Source organism: Entelurus aequoreus, linkage group LG08 (assembly GCF_033978785.1).
Source record: "Entelurus aequoreus isolate RoL-2023_Sb linkage group LG08, RoL_Eaeq_v1.1, whole genome shotgun sequence".
In the NCBI taxonomy this organism is placed as follows: Eukaryota; Metazoa; Chordata; class Actinopteri; order Syngnathiformes; family Syngnathidae; genus Entelurus; species Entelurus aequoreus.
This window is the reverse complement of record NC_084738.1, coordinates 1,412,584-1,434,851: the sequence shown is the minus strand read 5'-3', so window position 1 is coordinate 1,434,851 and position 22,268 is coordinate 1,412,584. Positions and strand designations below refer to the sequence as shown.

Sequence of the window (22,268 nt, the reverse complement as noted above, 5' to 3'; positions counted from 1 at the left end):
ATTCACCAACTCGAGTATTTCATATATATATATATATATATATATATATATATATATATATATATATATATATAAATATATATATATATATATATATATATATATATATATATATATATATATATATATATATATATATATATATGAAATACTTGACTTTCAGTGAATTCTAGCTGTATATATATATACATATATTTATTTTATTATACATATAAATAAAAGAAATACTTGAATTTCAGTGTTCCGGAAGCTATCCAGTAGATGGCAGTATTGTCCTGTTTAAGAGTGTCAGAACATTGCTGTTTACGGCAGACGAACTGCTTTACGGTAGACGAAAACGTGACTGCTGTTGTTGTGTGTTGTTAACTGCCTTACAATAAACACACATAAGAAACCAAGAACTCTCCCTCGATCATTCTACAGTTATAACGTGATTGGGCAGGCACGCTGTTTATATCGTGGGAAAGCGGACGTGAAAACAGACTGTCGCCGCTGTCCCCACTCAGGTCCGCATGGAGCTGGAGGGGGCGTGGCCTCCAGCTCCGGCTGAATTCCAGGAGATTTTCAGGAGAAAATTTCTTCCGGGAGGTTTTCGGGAGAGGCGCTGAATTCCGGGAGTCTCCTGGAAAATCCGGGAGGGTTGGCAAGTATGCCTTAAGGGAACTGGCAAGCACATGTCTGATTGTTTAAAAAACATGGCTGCCATCAAGTGATATGTCTTAGCAACTAATTGCTGAAAATTTCCATAAATGTTTGTTTTTCTTGTATATATTTCTTACTTTTAGATGTATTTTTATATCATTTGTGTACATCGTTCACTTTGTTTTCAATCTATGCCCTTTGCTGCTGTAATGATGTAAATTACCCCATTGTGGGATAAATAAAGGATTATCTTAAGTCAATGACCATTTGTCTAATGATTATACGTCTTTGAGGATATCTGTATTATATTCTCAGAGCATTGAATCGATCGCAACTGGACTATTTCGTTTGTACTCATAGACTTAGATTGGTCAGATCTAGTCTTAGACTTAGATTGGTCAGATCTAGTCTTAGACTTAGATTGGTCAGATCTAGTCTTAGACTTAGATGGTCAGATCTAGTCTTAGACTTAGATTGGTCAGATCTAGTCTTAGACTTAGATTGGTCAGATGTAGTCTTAGACTTAGATTGGTCAGATGTAGTCTTAGACTTAGATTGGTCAGATCTAGTCTTAGACTGATCAGATCTAGTTTAGCGGCTGGTGCCTAAACCCCAAATATTTATACTCCAAAAACCAGGAGGGTGTGCCTGGGCAAAGATTGTTTCGCCCTATTGTAGAGAGAAAAACAATTGTTTTGATGCAAACAAACAATCCAACTGTCAAAGCCAACAAAAGTCGTTAGCATTGAAGTATTGTGTGGCAGAAAGAACGCTGTGGATCGACTACTACCATTCCAAAATAGTCGGAATCCCCCATGTCAGCATTCCATTCAGTTGTAAACAAATGGCACAAAGGGCATTCTGGTCACAGAAGGTGACCAGAATGTTTCTAACTCCTGTTATTTGTTGGAGGTTAAATTGCAGAGTCTTTTAGGATTGGTTGAAAGGACAGTGTTGTATGTAGGAGATAGGTGGTGTTGCAGACCACCTCCTTTATTCAGGGATGGTTTTTCAACTTTGACATAGATGGCTTCCCTCACTTGCTTCCCTGTCCAGAAGCTGTACACTTTTGTTTTCAAAGGAGTGCTGTTTTTCCCTGAGGTGCAGGTAGACAACTGAGTCAAACAGTCCAGTTGCGATCGAGTGAATGCCCTGAGATTACAATGACCTGGATGAATGAGAACATTCATAGACATCTGTATTATCTGTATGCCAACTCAGGACAACTAATAGGGTGCGCCATAAATTACGACACCTTATAGGGACTGTCAATGGAAAACAGTCTGAAAAACACAGGTTGTTCAAAGATTTAGGCATGGCGAAAGCGAGTCAGTTTTTTTTCCCCTGTCACTCACAGACTTTTGAATGACATTGAATCTCTGGGAAGAATTTCATCAAAATTTATCAAAACTGCAGAAAGAGAGCAATTATCATCTTTGTAAAGGCAAATTTTGGGCTGGATGCCAGACTACACAAGTGGCTTCTATAAGTCTATGTCAGTGGTTCTTAACCTTGTTGGAGGTACCGAACCCCAGCAGTTTCATATGCGCATTCACCTTCTTTAGTGAAAAATTAAATGTTTTGGTTTTTTTTCAAATTCAAGACAAAGTTATATGTTTTTGGTAACACTTTAGTATGGGGAACATATTCTAAGTAACAAAGACTTAATTTAGAGTTATTTGGACACTAGGGGAACATATTCTAAGTAATAAAGACTTAATTTAGAGTTATTTGGACACTAGGGGAACATATTCTAAGTAATAAAGACTTAATTTAGAGTTATTTGGTTAGGGTTAGGGTTAGAGGATTAGGGTCAGGGTTAGAGGGTTAGGGTTATAATAAGGCCATGCCGAATAAGGCATTAATAAGTACTTAATAATGACTAGTTAAGAGCCAATATGTTACTAATTTGCATGTTAATAAGCAACTAATTAATGGTGAATATGTTCCCCATGCTAAAGTGTTACTATTTTTTTTTTACTGGTGCATAAAATGAACCGTGCATAAACATCACCTCGTTCAAACAACAAAACCAACACAGTGCATGAACTCACAACAAATTACACACCTGCAAACCAGTCAGCTGTTGCCGTATCCGTAATACGCCGATAGGGAGAAGTTTGTATTTACGCAATGAGTCGGGTGTGTTTTGACCTCCGCCGAACCCCTGAGGCCGACTCACTAAACCCCTAGGGTTCGATCGAACCCAGGTTAAGAACCACTGGACTATGTTATATCAGTACAATGTCAACAAGCAGCACACAAACCGTTCTTAAACTCCAGCTCCAGTACATCAGGGGTGGAGGGAGAATCTTCCGGGTTCTTGGTCATGAGATAGAGGTCAGCTGGAGCGTGGTTCTGGAAAACAAAACAAAAAAGTCACTTACACAGTCTTTTTTGTCGGACCTCATCACAGAAAATAAGTGAGAGGCAGAAGAAAAGAGAGGATGAGGCGTGAAAAAGTTGAGTGGAATGAGGACAAGAAAATAATCAATGTTTCATTTTTTTTTCCTCCCCCCACTTCAGCACAGACAAGAAAGAAATTAATCATACCTGTAATGACAATGAAAGGTAGATAATAGGTGAGCAATTGAGTGGATAGTATGAAGTCATTTAAGTAATGAGACACACCCCTCGATCAATGACATCTCTTAATAAATTCATCAAGTTCAAGTTGACTCATTCGCTCTTGATTTTTCATCTTTCCGTGATATTTTTGACCTTGTGGGAACAATTTGAGAATGGCTTTATTCTGCTTCCCAGCGCACAAAGCCAGGTGGATAAATGTGATTTGAGCTCACGAATATACTTCTGTGTGAACGGACAGAAACACAATTTGGAGAGTGGCGATTTAAAATATATATTTGTGTTTGTCTGCATCGTTTTTATCTCTTGACATTTTTCCCCACTGTCAATTTTCTGCCTTTTACTTTCAAAACACACACCTAAAATGCACTGACTGGCTGACAGATATTTGTTTTTCCTAGTTGTCTGAGTCACACTTGCGTGGCGGCGGTCTGACGAGCGTGCCAGCCATGCGTGCCTCCCGCCAACAATTACACAGTGGCGGGATGAGGCGAGAGCCGATGCAGTGTACCCCCCCTCCCAAAGCTCTGGCAAATTGCAGGGGTGCTATGCAAAATAACTACTGAGTGCATTTAAATGGAAAGCTTTACCAGACACGGAATCATCATACAATAACTAATCGGCCCGTCAGTGAGGTGAAAACGAGCGAATGTGCAAAATCTCTTTCCATTCCTTTTAACTTAACACCAAAATTGACTGCGTCCCTCTCTGGCATTTTCTGCCTCAGTACCCTGAAAGATGCCAAATGAGAGTGAACAGGAGAGGGGAGAAGGACTAACCTAAACATCCCTTTGATGGGCTGCACTTTAAACACTGGAAAGTGATTAAACGTGGAAGAATAGCACAACCTGCGATGAGGTGGCGACTTGTCCAGGGTGTACCCCGCCTTCCGCCCGAATGCAGCTGAGATAGGCTCCAGCACCCCCCGCGACCCCGAAAGGGACAAGCGGTAGAAAATGGATGGATGGATGGAATAGCACAACAAGATTAACCATTAACAGATCCTTAACACGCGAAGTCCCAGAGAAGGGTCAATTGACACTTTTACCTAGAAAACACACAAGAGGGTCATTTGACCCCTAGTCCCCCCTGTGGACACTCCTTTTGTTATGAAAATGTGGCTGTTAGTGGCACACGGCAGGGGGCCACTTGAGCCTGTGTGGGGGAGGGGACCTTACAGCTCAAGCTTTAGTTCTGAGGTAGGTTGTGTGTGTTTTTGCAAGGATCAACAGAATGAAGGGATCAACACTCTGACATTTATTGTTAAAAAAAATACAAAACAAAACATATTTACAAAGAATGAAAAAGCAACTGTTTTCCCAGTTTTGGTGTGGAGGGTTGTTGCAGAAGCAATTGTTATTTTTGTGTGCCAAAAATAGTTTAAAAAAAAAAATTTACAAAGAAAAAAGCATATTTACAAAGAATGAAAAACCATGTCCATGTAAACGTGACTGACATACATTTGAGCAGTCACTCACAATCCTGGCACTGCCATTGCTCCTTTCGGCATTTCCCACATGTATAATTTTTCTGTCTACCTAGACAAACTGCCCCTAACAGCCTCATTACCATAACAAAATGAGTGATTAGTGTATTCGGGAAAAGCGTCGGGCCAAATGACCCCTCTCTGGGTCTTCTAGGTAGACAGAAAAATGCTGGGACTTCTAGTGTTAAAGGTGATATTTTGGGCTGTTCTGTTTTTTTTCAAGATATTTTGGAAGGGTTGCATGAATCAAGGTACATAAAATGAGAAATTTGAAACTACTGTTTCCTATTCAAAGCATGCAGTAAAATGTTCCACCTTTTACCAAATAATGTTACATAAATAATACAGTAGGTTTGTGCTTCCATTATATTGGCTTATGGTGTGTATGTAAAAATGTATTTGTTTTTTTACTTGAGCTTTAATGTTTTTCATGTAAACACACTGGTCTTTGTAAGGTGTATTGTGTATATTTTCATAAAATATTAAAATTTTACCTTTATTAAATTAATGGTTGTTGTTTTTTTTATCCCACTTTAAGTGAAATTGGCTGGGTTATATGAATACTGTAAATGTACAACAATTGACACATTCGAAATTCATAAAAGTTATTTTTTCATACCACATTTATCCTAACAAACTAATACAAACCTTTGTGTTCAGATTTCAGTTGTGACTACTGGCCTTTATTTTCTTAATTCAATTTGTATCTACTGTTGCTCATTCAAAGCATGCAGCAAAAATGTATACCAATTAATGTAAGGAAACCCTGCTCCTTCAATTAAATTAAATGCATATTCATTAATGTTGGCTAGTGGTATATATGTAAAAAAAAAAAAAAAAAAGGAAAAAAAAAGAATGTGATTTTAATTAATTTGTAAACACACTTGTCTTTGTAGGGTGCGTTAAGCATATTTTTTTTTCTTCTAAATATTACAACATTACTTTTATTTTTACCTTAGTACAATTTTTTCCTGAAAATATTATTACTTTATACCAGTAAAATAATGTATTTTCTATGTTAATATTACAAATTAATTCTCACAAATTAATGTATTTTTCTGAAAAAAATGTGACCTTATTCAAGTGAAATTGGCTGAGTTGTATGAAGAGCTCTCACCACAACTCTAAAAGCCCGATGAAAGCTGCTGCATGTGTGCGAGTATACTGCTTGTGTGTGTCTACACGGTCATGTGGCCGTGTGTATGTGTGTGGTTGTTGTGTTTGTGTAAGTAAGCGGGTATGTGTGTGTGCGTGAATAGAAGTTATCTCCATCTGAATGTGCAATACCTACTCACTGTTATTTAATCGCTAATAGACCCTATACGAAGTCCCTTCCCCATTTTGATAACTATGTCTTTGTATTTGACAATTTTAACGTGCACTTGACACTTCACACTTTTTAAAACCTGCACTTATGTGTCCTTGCTGGCTAATTCCGTTGTACAGGCAACTGTTCAATGATAATAAAGGTTTTGAATCTTGAATAAATGTATATACGCTATTGGAAACCATTGAACATTTTAGTTTTATCCTACACATATTCTAATAAATTAATACAAACATTTATGTTATGATTTCAGTTTTGACTACTGGCCTTTATTGATTTTTTGAAATTTGTATATCTACTGTTTCCCATTCAAAGCATGCAGCAAATTCCCACGCCTTATACCAACTAATGCATGGCTCATGGTGTGTTTGTAAAAAAAAATAAAAAAATTTTAGGGTTGCCAAAAATAACGAGTTACTCAGGTGATTACCGTATTTTTCGGACTATAAGTCGCTTTTTTTTTTCATAGTTTGGCCGGGGGTGCGACTTATACTCAGGAGCGACTTATGTGTGAAATTATTAACACATTAGCGTAAAATATCAAATAATATTATTTATCTCATTCACGTAAGAGAGTAAACGTATAAGATTTCATGGGATTTAGCGATTAGGAGTGACAGATTGTTTGGTAAACGTATAGCATGTTCTATATGTTATAGTTATTTGAATGACTCTTACCATAATATGTTACGTTAACATACCAGGCACGTTCTCAGTTGGTTATTTATGCGTCATATAACGTACACTTATTCAGCCTTTTGTTCACTATTCTTTATTTATTTTAAATTGCCTTTCAAATGTTTATTCTTGGTGTTGGGTTTTATCATATAAATTTCCCCAAAAAATGCGACTTATACTCCAGTGCGACTTATATGTTTTTTTTCCTTCTTTATTATGCATTTTCGGCCGGTGCGACTTATACTCCGGAGCGACTTATACTCCGAAAAATACGGTAACCACAAAAAATATCGCATTAATCATCACACAGATTGATCACGCAATTTATTCTGACCATACATGCTCCTTCACCTTAACTGCGGATGGATACCTGAAAGGCGGCGCAGGTTGTTATACGATCAGTGATAAGGTCAATGCATACATCAGTAAAAAGATGGGTGAAGAGACTCCAACTCAGAGCCGGGCAAATATTTTGACACGGGGGCCACATTGAGAGAAAACAATATGTCTCGGGGGCCAATGTGTATGTGTGTATAAATGATATGTACACATTTAGCTGTAAAAACCTGCTGTACAGTATGTATGTTTGGGTCTCTTTTTTTCAGGAACAATAATACCAAAAGTCACAATGTCCGATAGAGTTCTAAAAACGTTATGACAAACCACCTCAAAAAAACGGAATGGAATTTTGCAGTTTTTTACAAAATAGAACACCCAAAATGTACATGAAAATAAAGAAAGTGGGATTTACAATATTAACTATGAACAATAAAACACTTAATATTAACAATATATGAACATCGCTCCTCTTTTTCTTCTTAGTAGGGATGTAACGGTACGTGTATTTGTATTGAACCGTTTCGGTACGGGGGTTCCGGTTCGGTTCGGAGGTGTACTGAACGAGTTTCCACAGGGAGATATTAAGTAGCGTAACGCACGTTGTGTAAACAATGCACAACACACGGCATGCTAGCAGCTAACGGGCTACGATAAACTGACCATACGTCCTCTTTTCACCGGACATGTCCTCTTTTGCGGAGCTGTCAGGGCGGAGTTTCTTAAATGCCTCAAATGTCCGGCATTTTGAGTTAGAGTTGCGTGTATTTTCAATGTACATTCAGGGTTAAGAATGGATTAAAACAAAACAAATTGTGCACGCAGCAGCATTCGTGAGGGAGGGGCAGAGACAGAGAGAGCGAGTGAGTTATGATAAACGCGCATGCGTCGCCAGGCTCTGCTTTTTATCCAGATTAAATGTTTTATTATCTATAGCAGGGGTGTCAAAAGTGTGCCCCGGAGGCCATTTGCGGCCCACAGCTAATGTTTTAAAGGCCCACGGCACATTCTAAAAATACTATTAAAATAAACAAAAACATAACAAAAGTAAAATAAAAAAGCTTAAAGGTTAAATTTAATTTAGAAAAAGTTGCAATGTTGACTAATAAAACAAAGCTGTTTTTTTTTCTTTCAAACTGTCATTGCTCAAAACATAATATTGAATCAAAATCAATGTTATTATGAATTATTGACCTATCCAAGGTTCCGATTACTTCACATCAAATATTCCACTAAGAAAAATATTTTTGGTGGAAGATTTTGCAAATTTGGTAAATAAATAACCCAAAAATTAATATTTTGTTGTTTTCTTACTGTACCGAAAATGAACCGAACCGCTAACCTCTAAACCGAAGTACTCACCGAACCGAAATTTTTGTGTACTGTTACACCCCTACTTCTTAGACCAGCTCCTCGATAGTTGTGTATCTTTTACAATCAAGCAAAACACAACAAAAATGTAAAAAACAGCAAAATGTGAAGGCAAAGTGTAATAAACACCTACAATATGATATATTATCACGTAAAAATCTGCTTCCGCATCGGTTTCTGACACACGCGTTTCGGGCTGGCTGCTCTGAAAACAAACCCCGCCTACTCTGGTTTGTGCCTCGTCTGAGCTGCTGTGACGTAGATTACCGTAATAACTCATATAACACCCAAAAGCGCAGATATCAACCATTGAAATACTTTCAATAGTTCAAGACTTACGCTCATTTAAAAAACAGCACTGCACATCATAATGGCGGCGACAGTTTTGATGTTAAAGGTCTAAAAAAATTATGTAGAACGTCCAACGGGCCGGATTGAAAATCATAACGGGCCACATGTGGCCCACGGGCCGTATTTTGCCCAGGTTTGCTCCAACTGGTGTGCTTACTGACTAATTCCACCTCAAAATAAACCCCAACAGGACTTAAAATAAAACTGTTATCAAAATTCAAACAAATAAATGATGTGCATTCAAGTAAAACATATAAAAAAAAATTTCCCGTACTACACTCTTATGCACTCTTTTTTTTTTTTTTTAGGCAAGGCAAGGCAAGGCAACTTTATTTGTATAGCGCTTTTCATACACAAGGCAGACTCAAAGTGCTTCACAGACAACAAAGTGAAATGAAAGAAAATAAAAGCAAAATTAAAATGCAGACAATAAAAATAAAAACAGTGCAGACGTTAAAAGTTAAAAGATTAAAAGATTTAGCTGAAAGCTAAGGTGAACATAAAAGTCTTCAGTCTAGTTTTAAAAGTAGTGAGAGTTGGGGAGAGTCTGACATCTTCAGGAAGTTTATTCCAGCTATGTGTTGCATAGTGACTGAATGATGATCTCCCTTGATTTGAGTTTACTCTTGGGACCGCTAACAGATTGGTCTCAGAAGATCTTAGTGATCTAGAGGGCGTATATAGTGGGAGCATATCAGTGATATACTTGGGCCCTAGACCATGTAGTGATTTATATGTGAGCAGGAGGATTTTGAAATCTATTCTCTGATGTACAGGGAGCCAATGTAAGGATTTAAGAATTGGTGTAATGTGCTCACATTTTTTGGTCTTTGTTAGAACTCTAGCAGCAGCGTAATAACCTGTGGTTAATCATGATTCATCCAAATTCAAAAAAGTGTGATTAATTTGATTTTCAAAAATAATCATTTGACAGCACTCGTGTTTTACTTTAGCTTTAATTTATTATGTAAACACACTGGCTTGTGTAGGGTAAAAACCCCCAATATATTATGTATTACATATGTATATTTGAGGCTGAAATAGTTTTAAATGTTGACTCTTTAAAGTGGAAAAAAATAAATATATATGATATTTTTACAGCAGTTTTTTGTCGTTAAGACCAAATGTGTGAGTGAATTTTAAGCACCTCTTAATGGTTAAGCTTGTGGGAAGTGCTTTCTGCTAAAAAGAAACGACAAAAAACAACAACTGGAATATTAAAATTCATGCATGCTACAAAACTTATGGGTCGTTGGATAGAAAAAGGAAAAAAAAGTGAGGGAATAGGCTTGTTTCCAGTGTTTGAAGATCAATGCATTTCAATTGAAACCCCCTGCAGGTGGAACTGTCCCAAAGCCGTGGCCCAGAGAGAGAGTGGAGGGTGGGTGGAAAGGTAGAGATAGGGGAGGTGGGAGTGGGGGGCAGGCGAGTATTGGTGGCAAATGGTGCGTGAAGCACACCATCATGTAGCACAGAGAAACTCCTTTGGCAGTCTCTGCCTCGGCCATATTGTTGTGCTAAACGCGGCCCATAGAGCCTGACGCATGAACTTAAAGCAAGTAAATTTCTATCTTTCCACATATTACTTGCCTCATTGGTTTTCAATCGAAGCCAACAGGGCCTAAAGAGGCAGAGGTGGCAGGGAGGGAAAGGAGAAGAGGGGGAAAAGGGGACCACGGTGAAAAAACATCCTTGGCGCAATGGGTCGGAAATGACGCTTAAATCACCGCGTTTCAAGTCTCGCTTTAAAATGCAAACATGGCACACTGGGACAGAAATACCACAAAGGTGCTGGGGAAATGTTGTCGCGTTTCACCCTTAAAGACTTCGGCGGTATGTTCAATAAACACTATGGAAGTTTGCTTTCTAGGGAGAAAAAAAAGTTTGGATACCCGTGGTCTAGGTGGACTTGTCCAGAATGTCAGTAAAGCTACCAGGTTCAATGAAAGCTGCGAAATGTCTGGAGCAATGTCTTGACTAGAGATGTCCGAAATTATCGGCCGATGAATGCTTTAAAATGTAATATTGGAAATTATCGATATCTGGGGTTTTTTATCGGTATCGTTTTTTGTTTTTAAATCAACATAAAAAACACAAGATACACTTACAATTAGTGCACCAACCCAAAAAACCTCCCTCCCCCATGTACACTCATTCACACAAAAAGGTTGTTTCTTTCTGTTATTAATATTCTGGTTCCTACATTATATATCAATATATATCAATACAGTCTGCAAGGGATACAGTCCGTAAGCACACATGATTGTGCGTGCTGCTGGTCCACTAATAGTACTAACCTTTAACAGTTAATTTGACTCATTTTCATTAATTACTAGTTTCTATGTAACTGTTTTTATATTGTTTTACTTTCTTTTTTATTCAAGAAAATGTTTTTAATTTATTCATCTTATTTATTTTTAAAAAGGACCTTATCTTCACCATACCTGGTTGTCTAAATTGGGCATAATAATGTGTTAATTCCACGACAGTATATATCGGTATCGGTTGATATCGGTATTGGTAATTAATTGGACAATATCGGAATAACGGATATCGGCAAAAAAGCCATTATCAGACATCCCCAGTCTTGACCAAAATATAAGTTAACTTGTCTTTTTCAATACCCATTTTTGGGAAAATACTGACGACAAAATTGGTGTGATTTTTAATTGTGTCAATATCAGTAAAACAACTGTTATATTTATTGGCTTCTGGAGAGCGTTATTTGAAAATTAGCCACATAAGTCATCCACTCATCCATTCAGACACTTTTTTTTTTTTGACTGTGTCTCTTCTGCGAGTGACAGGATGAAAGCCTCGAACTCTTTCGGAGGAGAGGTCATTCGGCACCACCTGTTTTCATGGGTGGACTGACCAATGGGACTAACGTGAGTTTTCCCAGTGGGCTGATCAATTACGGGCCGACGATGGACAGACATTTTTAATTTATCAATTTTATTTTTAGCTGCACCTTGCCTTGGTAACCACGGTAACTCTCTGGGGGCAGCCTAGGGGTGTTACGCAATTGAAGCTTCTTTGCTTAATGACCAGGCGGATTTATTTACTCGAAGCAGCTGAAACTGACAGGGCAGGAGAGCGTTTGTTTTTGGCACACATGCAGCTCTCTTCCTGCAAAACAGATTTCAAAATAAAACACCATGTGACAGGAAATATGGTATTGTATTTTCAAATAATTATGTATATCCTACTTTAATGTAAACCCAAAAATTTGTTTCCTGCCTTTGTAATGCTATGTATGTCAATTGGGTGAGTTTCAAAAAGTCCAAGACAAACATTTTTGACCCAGTCTGCCAGTTTAGGTTTCCGTGTATAATTCTCTAAACCCCAAATTCAAAACTTTTTTTTTATATTCCCACTTACTTTTTTCAAGAGGAAAGGTCTTATATTAAGGTCAATGCAGAATTGTTTTAATTCATGACAATTACCTTTAACTAGATGAAAAACAAAACGTTTTAATAATTTATTGAGTATACCATTCTATTAATTTTTAGGATGTGTTTGTAAACATGTTTTTTTTGTTTTTTTTACAGGATAAAAAAATGTGTCAGAAGATAAACCACTGTGGTACTCAACTTGTGAGTGCCCCAAATTAAGAATGTTTTGAGATAAGATCTGTCTCTCGGCTGATTGTTATGTTTTAAATTACAAGCAAAAATTTGAGTTACAAGCACCTGACATAAGTTAGCGTAGCAAATACCACAGTGAACCCTGTAAGATCCGACCAAAAGATCCGGTCTTATGCACTAGAGCTCAACAAAACTATTTTTCCAAGCATGAGAATTGAATTAAAAACAAAATCGTCAAAAACATGACAGACCGAGCAATTCCCGCTTATCATTCTTAGTCTGCAGACTCTGCACGATACTGTCTAACATCAAAAATATTACAAAATATCTAAACAGTGGACATTTATCTATAAAATATGGAAAAGCTGGGGATGTTGTGTTTGACCGAAAAGCAGGTGGAATGAGGTAACGTAAAAATACATTATTATTAAATTACTTCATTAAACTACTGTAATTGTTTGTACTACATTCTACTGTATTGTTTTCTTTGAAAAGGCATGTTACATGTTAACAGTATGTTACTTTGGGGGCGAAGCACCATATAAGTCTACTACTACTCTTTATTTTATGCTGCCCTTTTTTTGCAGCAGCTGTTACATGTACTGTAATATTGTACATGGTAATTGGGATATGTTATATATTGCATATAATATATAAAAATATAATATAATATAATAATATTATATACTGTATATATAATATTTAAATATTAAATACGTTATATTTTATATTGCTACTATGGTACATTTTTAATCTACTTTATACCTTTTGTTTACGCCCTCTTTTTGTGCCCTGGTGTGCATTATCCTTTCCATCCTTATCCTTTCCAACCTTTGTAACTGAGCTCCTGTGTGGAACAATTTCCCTTGTGGATCATTAAAGTTTGTCTATGTCTAAGTTGATTTTAATTTATTTCAATTGCAAATGATCAGAGACACAAGTGTTTTGAGTAGGGATGTCCGATATTATCAAACTGCCGATATTATCGGCCGATAAATGCTTTAAAATGTAATATCGGAAATTATCGGTATCGGTTTCAAAAAGTAAAATTTATGACTTTTTAAAAAAAGTTGGTCAACAGCCATACAGGTCACACTGAGGGTGGCCGTATAAACAACTTTAACACTGTTACAAATATGCGCCACACTGTGAACCCACACCAAACAAGAATTACATACACATTTCGGGAGAACATCCGCACCGTAACACAACATAAACACAACAGAACAAATACCCAGAACCCCTTGCAGCACTAACTCTTCCGGGACGCTACAATATACACCCCCCGCTTCCCCCTACCCAAACACCTCAACCCCACCCACCTCAACCTCCTCATGCTCTCTCAGGGAGAGCATGTCCCAAAATCCAAGCTTCTGTTTTGAGGCATGTTTAAAAAATAATAATGCACTTTGTGACTTAAATAATAAATATGGCAGTGCCATGTTGGCATTTTTTTCCATAACTTGAGTTGATTTATTTTGGAAAACCTTGTTACATTGTTTAATGCATCCAGCGGGGCAGCACAACAAAATTAGGCATAATAATGTGTTAATTCCACGACTGTATATATCGATATCGGTTGATATAAGTATCGGTAATTAAGAGTTGGACAATATCGAAATATCGGATATTGGCAAAAAAGCCATTATCGGACATCTCTAGTTTTGAGTTAAGAGCTCCGTCACATAGCCAATCAAGCTGGTAAGATGAGGTACTACTGCAGATGCTGAGACAGCGCTCATTAACACAACAACACGGCATTTAGGTTTGGACTGTTTTTTGTTTTTTTTTTAAATTATATGACTTACTAAAACAATTAAAACCACGCTGATTGTGTAGGAACATCTTCCAAAGTCGTCTCGGGCCGTTTTGACTAGGTTTGATTACAGCGCATTGGGGAAAATGCACTAATTTGGATTCAAAATGGCCTAAAAGGGCATCCAGTCAATCAGGCAATTACCTTTGAGAGTGTTGTTTAAATAAACACAGCTAAGTATTACAGGTCATACAGCGCACGCCCCAGGCAAGCAAGTGCACGGGCCAAACGTTGACCTCTTTGCTTCAAAAGCACACATTCACGTGCATACTTACACCTACAAGCACCGCTTCCTTCGCCTACAGGCAGCCTCCTTCTTTCTCTCCAGTTATCTTTCCGCACACAAAACGACTTTCCACTTCCTTGAGGTTACGCTTCCTCTACTTGCAGCGAGCGCTGGCCCATCCACTTCCCCATCACAGAGAACAAAGCGTGTCACTGATAAAGGCTATAATTAAGAGTGAGCTGATGTTTTTAATGACTCGGGACGAGTGTCAGGCTGCCTGAGGGCGGCCCCCTCCCGACTGCTCATGTGTGGAACCGCAGCCTTGACAAGAAGACCTTGGTGATAGAATTCCAGTGAAGTCATTTTTTATAGGCTTTATGGAAACTACTGACAACAATTTGTGGGAGGTTGGAATATCCCCGGGCGTGCGTCTTCACACAGCTCCAAGATGGGGGAGAAAGGGGTCCTAAAGGTCACAGGGCCTGTGTGCTACATGCTCCCGTGTTATCAGGAAGGATTCTGTGTTTTAAAATCGCAGAGTAACCTGAACTCCCGCTGGCTCTTATCTACAGGAGAACATATGAGCGACCATTTGGACATTTCCTCATCTGGCTTTGGCGAGCGGCGGGAAGTAAAGTGCAGGGAGTATGGTGGTTATTGTGCCACAGGTGAGTGGAGGAGGGTGGTGCCTTTAGGGCTGTAACTTTAGGAGAGACCTGGAACAAGATGACCCCTTTCAGATGACCTTCAGGGTCAATCAGCCCTGTGCTACTTTTAAATCTATGCTTATTTCATTTAAACCTTCATTATAATACTTGAATGAGTCAAATAAATAGCGCTTAAATGTTTCCATGTTGTATTGTTTACACTGATCTTTTTGGGTGTACTCACTCTCAAGGAGCAATACTATAGAACAGTGGTTCTCAACTTTTTTTCAGTGATGTACCCCCTGTGAACATTTTTTTAATTCAAGTACCCCCTAATCAGAACAAAGCATTTTTGGTTGAAAAAAAGAGATAAAGAAGTAAAATACAGCACTATGTCATCAGTTTCTGATTTATTAAATTGTATAACAGTGCAAAATATTGCTCATTTGTAGTGGTCTTTCTTGAACTATTTGGAAAAAAAGATACAAAAATAACTAAAAACTTGTTGAAAAATAAACAAGTGATTCAATTATAAATAAAGATTTCTACCCATAGAAGTAATCATCAACTTAAAGTGCCCTCTTTGGGGATTGTAATAGAGATCCATCTGGATTCATGAACTTAATTCTAAACATTTCTTCACAAAAAATAAATCTTTAACATCAATATTTATGGAACATGTCCACAAAAAAATCTAGCTGTCAACACTGAATATTGCATTGTTGCATTTCTTTTCACAGTTCTTTTTGACAGACATTTTAGTGAGGGTCAAACCATCATGGCATGGGGGAAACTCTGGGTTTATGGTAATGAATGGACTAGCCTACTTGATTTGATGTTCAGTTTATGAACTTACATTCATATTTTGTTGAAGTATTATTCAATAAATATATTTATAAAGGATTTTTGAATTGTTGCTATTTTTAGAATATTTTTAAAAAATCTCACGTACCCCTTGGCATACCTTCAAGTACCCCCAGGGGTACGCGTACCCCCATTTGAGAACCACTGCTATAGAAAAACATCCTGATATACTTGTAGTCAGTGTACCTATTTACTATCAACACAGCAGGCTGGTGCAAAAATTCCAAATTTGGAATCATAATTTAATTCATTTGAAGAGTTGGAATGTGGATGTTGAATTAGAAGTGGAATTAAACTCATTATAGCCAAGAAACAGGAATGATTTGTAATTTTTGACAAAGGTTTTGGCTTAAATACTAAAAATGCTTTACAAACACTATAAACACCAATTCCCTACCGTATTAACACTTACATAAAGTAAAGCCGTTTTACAGTACAGTACTGTTCCGCCATTTCCCACATAATTAAAGTCATAATACCAGGGTTTACCCAACATGTAATTGATCGTGGCGCACCGCCACAGCAAAATAAAAACCGCCACACATTAAAAATATGTTTTTTGTTTTGTTTTTTTACATGAAAACAAATTCAAGTAATATATTGTGTGAATGGAGGTACTGTTTTGTACTGTTGGGCATGATAGGTTGGAAAAACATCTCCGATATCATAAAAATGTTCGTCTATGCTTTATTTGGGGGGAAAAATGCACGTCATATGATGTACTTTCCTTAGTGTGCTTTGCTTTACAGTAAATTCATTGTGGAGAATATCAATAAAGCACCTGAAGTTATTTTTTTCATCTCTAATTCAAAATACTTTTTTCACATTTGGCAAACTAAATTCCAACATTCAGGGAGGGAAGAATAAAGTGTACCTTTTACAATAAGCAGCAACAATTGAAAAATAGATGTATATAATATATATATGCATCATTGCCAATCAAAAATGAATCATGACGGCATACATATGATGATGTCATATTGGCCACGCCCACACGCCACACGTATAGTGGCAATCTCGGGGAAACCCTGAATACATTAAACTAAATGATCTGTTTTACAGAAGATGCTTTTATTCTTATTTGTCAATGGAAAACATTTGCTGTAATTAAAATAGGTTGAGGTTCATCAACAGTCAAATGGAACATAATCTAAAACAGGGTTTCAATCTTGCATTCGGCAGCTTATATGCGGCTAATAGTTAAATGGATTCAATCTTGAACCCCACTAGAAAGACCACTAACTAACTAATAAAAACGGTGTAAACACAAAATGACAGCACAACACACACACATTGAGCAACATAAAGATCAACCCAAAAGGAACATAAAAAGTACCATTGATATTTGAGAACCCATTTAAGTTTCCATGTAAAAATTACATAGGTGTATTAAAAGTGTTTTTAGGAACATAGGAAGTGCTTATAACTGTCTTTGAAAGCTGCGTGGAGGCCCTATAAAGAATTTAAAAAAGCTTATAATAATAATAAATCAAAAAATAAATATTGTGCCTACTTTGCGGAAACAAACCATGGGGGTCTGGAACGTAACACCTGCGATAAACGAGGAAATTATTTATAGTAGCGTGGTGAAAACGTGATTTATTTGTGTGACCCAGTCTGATCCCGACTCTACCTCCTGATCGTAATTGCAATTTTACTTCCGATTTGCAACCTCAATTCAATTTCATGGACTTCAATTACAATTTGACATTCTTAATTCTATTCTGACTTTTGCACAAGCCTGCAAAATACTTGGCGACACAAATGACAAAACTGTCTTTGAAAGCTGCGTGGAGGCCCTATAAAGAATTTAAAAAAGCTTATAATAATAATAAATCAAAAAATAAATATTGTGCCTACTTTGCGGAAACAAACCATGGGGGTCTGGAACGTAACACCTGCGATAAACGAGGAAATTATTTATAGTAGCGTGGTGAAAACGTGATTTATTTGTGTGACCCAGTCTGATCCCGACTCTACCTCCTGATCGTAATTGCAATTTTACTTCCGATTTGCAACCTCAATTCAATTTCATGGACTTCAATTACAATTTGACATTCTTAATTCTATTCTGACTTTTGCACAAGCCTGCAAAATACTTGGCGACACAAATGACAAAACTGTCTTTGAAAGCTGCGTGGAGGCCCTATAAAGAATTTAAAAAAGCTTATAATAATAATAAATCAAAAAATAAATATTGTGCCTACTTTGCGGAAACAAACCATGGGGGTCTGGAACGTAACACCTGCGATAAACGAGGAAATTATTTATAGTAGCGTGGTGAAAACGTGATTTATTTGTGTGACCCAGTCTGATCCCGACTCTACCTCCTGATCGTAATTGCAATTTTACTTCCGATTTGCAACCTCAATTCAATTTCATGGACTTCAATTACAATTTGACATTCTTAATTCTATTCTGACTTTTGCACAAGCCTGCAAAATACTTGGCGACACAAATGACTACCAAGATGGCGGTGGTAGTGTCATGGTCTAAGGCTGCACGGGTGCTGTGCTTCACTGGGGGGGAACCATGAACTCCAACATGCACTTCCCCATTCTGAAGCAGGGCAACTGGGCCGCATGGCTGTTTTCTATCCAAGATGACAGGTGGGGAAGCTGAAGATGATGCAGTTGCAAAGTATGTGAAGTGAAGTGAATTATATTTATATAGTGCTTTTCTCTAGAGACTCAAAGCGCTTTACATAGTGTCTCCTCCAGACATGAGCCCAATTGAGCACCCGTAGTGCAACCTCTAACGGAAGTAGGGGGGTGGAGGAGAGCAAGGTGTGTAACATCCACCAGTGATGTCATCCTGGAGGAAGGAAAGAGGATTCCACTAACAACCTGTGCAGCTCTGATGAATTCCATGACCAAAAAGATTAAGGGCAGTGCTAGATAACAACAGAGCTGACCGTAAATAGTCACAAAGACACAATTTGGACATGTGCTCTATAATAATGCTTGTGTGTAGGGACGTAACAATGAAAGGGATTATTGATAACCGCGGTAAAACTCCCTATGGTTGCCATAACCGTTTTAAATCGAAATGATCTAAAAACAGTGATTGATAGCCGCACTTTGATTAACTCACAGACTGACTGGCGCAAACTCGCTAAGTTAATTGCTAACATGAGAACAAGAGACATTAATGTATTTCCCCATTAAGAAAAAAATGTCACACCGCGGTGAGGGATGTCTTGTCTTGGTTTCTTCTTTCTTGTGAATTGCATGTTTTAGTTTGAAAAGTAACTCCTCTCGTTTCAGATCACTTGCCCTTCTATTTGTGTCATCAGTCTGACGTCATCCCTGACCCCTAATTGTTTCCACTTGTTCCCCATTACCCTCATGTGTCTTATAAGCCCACGCCTCCCTTTGTTCTGTGCCAGACTGTCTCGTTTATTCGTGCCTCTCTAGCTTCCTGTCCATGCCTTGCCTCGTCTCGTGTTTGTGTACCTTGATCCTGAATTCCTTTGTTGCTATTTTGAGTTTTCTTTTTTCTCCTCCTAAGCAGAGTGATTTTGTGTTGTTTAGTTTTACAGCCAAAGTGGTGAGTTTTCAGTTTTTCTTACAGTTCTTTCTTTTCCTCAATTTTTTGAGTGACATTTTTTGTTAACCTTTATTAGTTTAGAGAAAGTGTAGAAGTTTCATAGCCATTGTTTCCTCCTCCTGTTGGAGCGTTTTGTGTTTATAATAAGCTTCATAGAATATACGGCGCCAAGTATAGTTTGTCATTGTTTTTGTGTTTTCCTCCTTTCGGAGTGATTTTCGGTTGTTCATTTTTTTTGGAACCTTTTTCGCCGACTAGTTTAGTTATTGTATATACTGAATTGCCCTGACTCTGGAGGTGAAAGGAAGCTTTCAAAACAAAAGTCTGCCGAATTATTCCCTACACTGCAAAACTGAAATCTAAGTAAGATTAAATATCTCAAATAAGGGTGATATTTGCTTATTTTCTGTCTGATAAGATCATTCTTCTCACTAAGCAGATTTTATGTTAGAGTGTTTTACTTGTTTTAAAGGTTTTGGTCCTAAATTATCTCAGTAAGATATTACAGCTTGTTGCTGAGATTGTATGACCTATATTGAGTAAAACATGCTTGAAACTAGAATATCAACTGTTGCAAAGCTGTGTCATCAACACTCACAAGTATAAAACTACTTTTTTAAAGTAATCATTTCTTATTTCAAGCATGAAAAAAAAATCATGACTTTGACACAATTGTGTCTCATATTAAAACAGATGACAGCCAAATGGACTTTGCTGTTTTATTTTCAATGAAACAATAGAAAATACGTACTCCTATAGTAGAACAGTTGTTATTAGTGAGAATATACTTATTTTAAGGTATTTTTGGGTTCATTGAGTATAGCTAATTTGACTTGTTTTGGAAAGTCTTGACAAGCCAAATTTTCTTGTTTTATTGGCAGATAATTTTGCTTAGTTCAAATAAAATACCCCTAATTTTTGTATTTTGTATTCTTGTTTTTGAACACTGACTTTTTGCAGTGTACTCTGCATCTGAGTCCTATCTTTTGACCAACCCTGACAAAAAATACCCCAATTTAAACTTGTATAAACACATTGAGTATATAAGACATTCAATTGTGAGTGATTAATATACAGGTGAAACTGAAAAAATTTAATATCGCGCAGAAGTCCATCCATTTCAGCAATTCCATTTCAAATGTGAAACTAATATGTTATAAACTCATTACATGCAAAGTGAGATATGTCAAGCCCTCATTTTAATGATCATGTTTTACAGTTTTTGAAAACCCAACATTTTCTGAGATTTTCATTTTTAGGTTTTTATAAGATGTAAGCCATAATCATCAAAATTATATACCTGTACACATAAAAAAAAAAAGGCTTGAAATATCTTGACTTGCATGTTAAGAGCCTACGTCATACATGAGTTTCACCTTCTAAATCTAATTAAACAAACCATTGCACAATTAAATTTGTTTTAGTTTCACCTGTACTCGCAGGAATATGACACATAGGTGCTTTTACGGCGTGTTCGAGGACCGTTGAACAGAGTAGGACACCACAACGCCCGCCAGAACACTTATCAGTGAAGCATAAGTAACACAAAACATGCAAATAAGTCATTTTAGCAATTTATTTTTTTGTTTTTTTAATACTTTTTGAGCACAATCAACAATACTGCGATAATAATTGATTATCGTGAACCTTTTTTATATCCTCACATCCCTAGTTGTGTGCCGACTCATTTTCAGTGTAAAGTAAAACTATATCACTATAAAGTCTCACATGGGCTACACAAAGTTAGATTGCAAGGTTATTATTTTAAAGTAATGTCCCTTGAAAAAAATGCTGCTGAGATGGAAGAGGTGTATTCTACGGGGCAATTTGAGGTCAGATTTTTTAAAAAAAAGGGCAGTGAGTGAACTTGACTAAATGTGGCAGATCAGGTATCAAAAAACAAGTGTGAACACAGCCGATCGTTGCCCAGGGTAATGTATTCTAATCCTTTTACCACTCTGGACCCGCTCGCCATAAATATTTCATTGTATTTAATGCCATTAATCGACTAAATGGTCCAACAAAACCCCCTCCACGTCCCTCGAATGAAATCACTCGCACAATACCGCCATCATTTATTGCTATGCTTTTGAGCTCCTTCGTCTCACTCTTTTCAAAAACATTTCTCAGCGGTCCGAGCGCTCGAAGGCAGCGGATGGGGTGGGAAAGGGACGGCGAGGGCAAGCGATAGAGGTCTGAGTTACGGCGCATCGCCACTCCAGCACTCCTTCGCCGCTCTGTGACACCCTGTCCACAACATTGGGGCAGGGGGAGGGAGACTCATCTGTCTGGGTGCGCCGTCTTTGTACTTTACTGTTACTGGTGACATTTTGGTGTCACGCTGAAATGGCTCCCCTCCCACGTCGCAGCCCGCGGCGCCGCAAACACCAGCGGAACAATGAGGGTCCCGAGGAGTTTGGAGGCTCGAACCCAGGAGGCCCCAGCTGGGCGCAATGCCCTAACCCTTCCCTCCCCGCCTCCTCCTCCTCCGGCTCCCATGAAATCGGGAATTAGTCGAAGCGTCGCTTACGACAAGTCAGTGTCTGTGTGTCCCCGACTCTTCCCAGGGCCCGGCGAGGACCCTGGATGAGGAGAGAGACACACATACAGACGTCGCCGTCGTGAGATGGGAGCTTTGCGGGTCACCGAGGGCAACCTCTATGTACTGCTTTGACCCCTGGTAAAAATCACATTCACCACTTGTTTGTCTGTGGTGGCACTTGTGTGGGTGGGAATATGCCTACAGTTACCACACTGTCACACAGAGGGAAATAAATTGTGTGGTATAATATGCGATGATTT

The 22,268-nt window shown here is 37.8% G+C and overlaps 1 protein-coding gene across 2 annotated transcripts in view; it reads right to left on the bottom strand.

The window, feature by feature from the left end:
• Positions 1 to 22,268, bottom strand: part of ass1 (argininosuccinate synthase 1) — an 82,542-nt gene that overhangs the window by 36,326 nt on the left and 23,948 nt on the right. For both annotated transcript variants that reach the window (XM_062055319.1, XM_062055320.1), the window contains one exon: positions 2,910 to 3,000. In XM_062055319.1, coding sequence (XP_061911303.1) covers positions 2,910 to 3,000 — 91 coding nt within the window. The remainder of the gene's footprint in view (positions 1 to 2,909; positions 3,001 to 22,268) is intronic.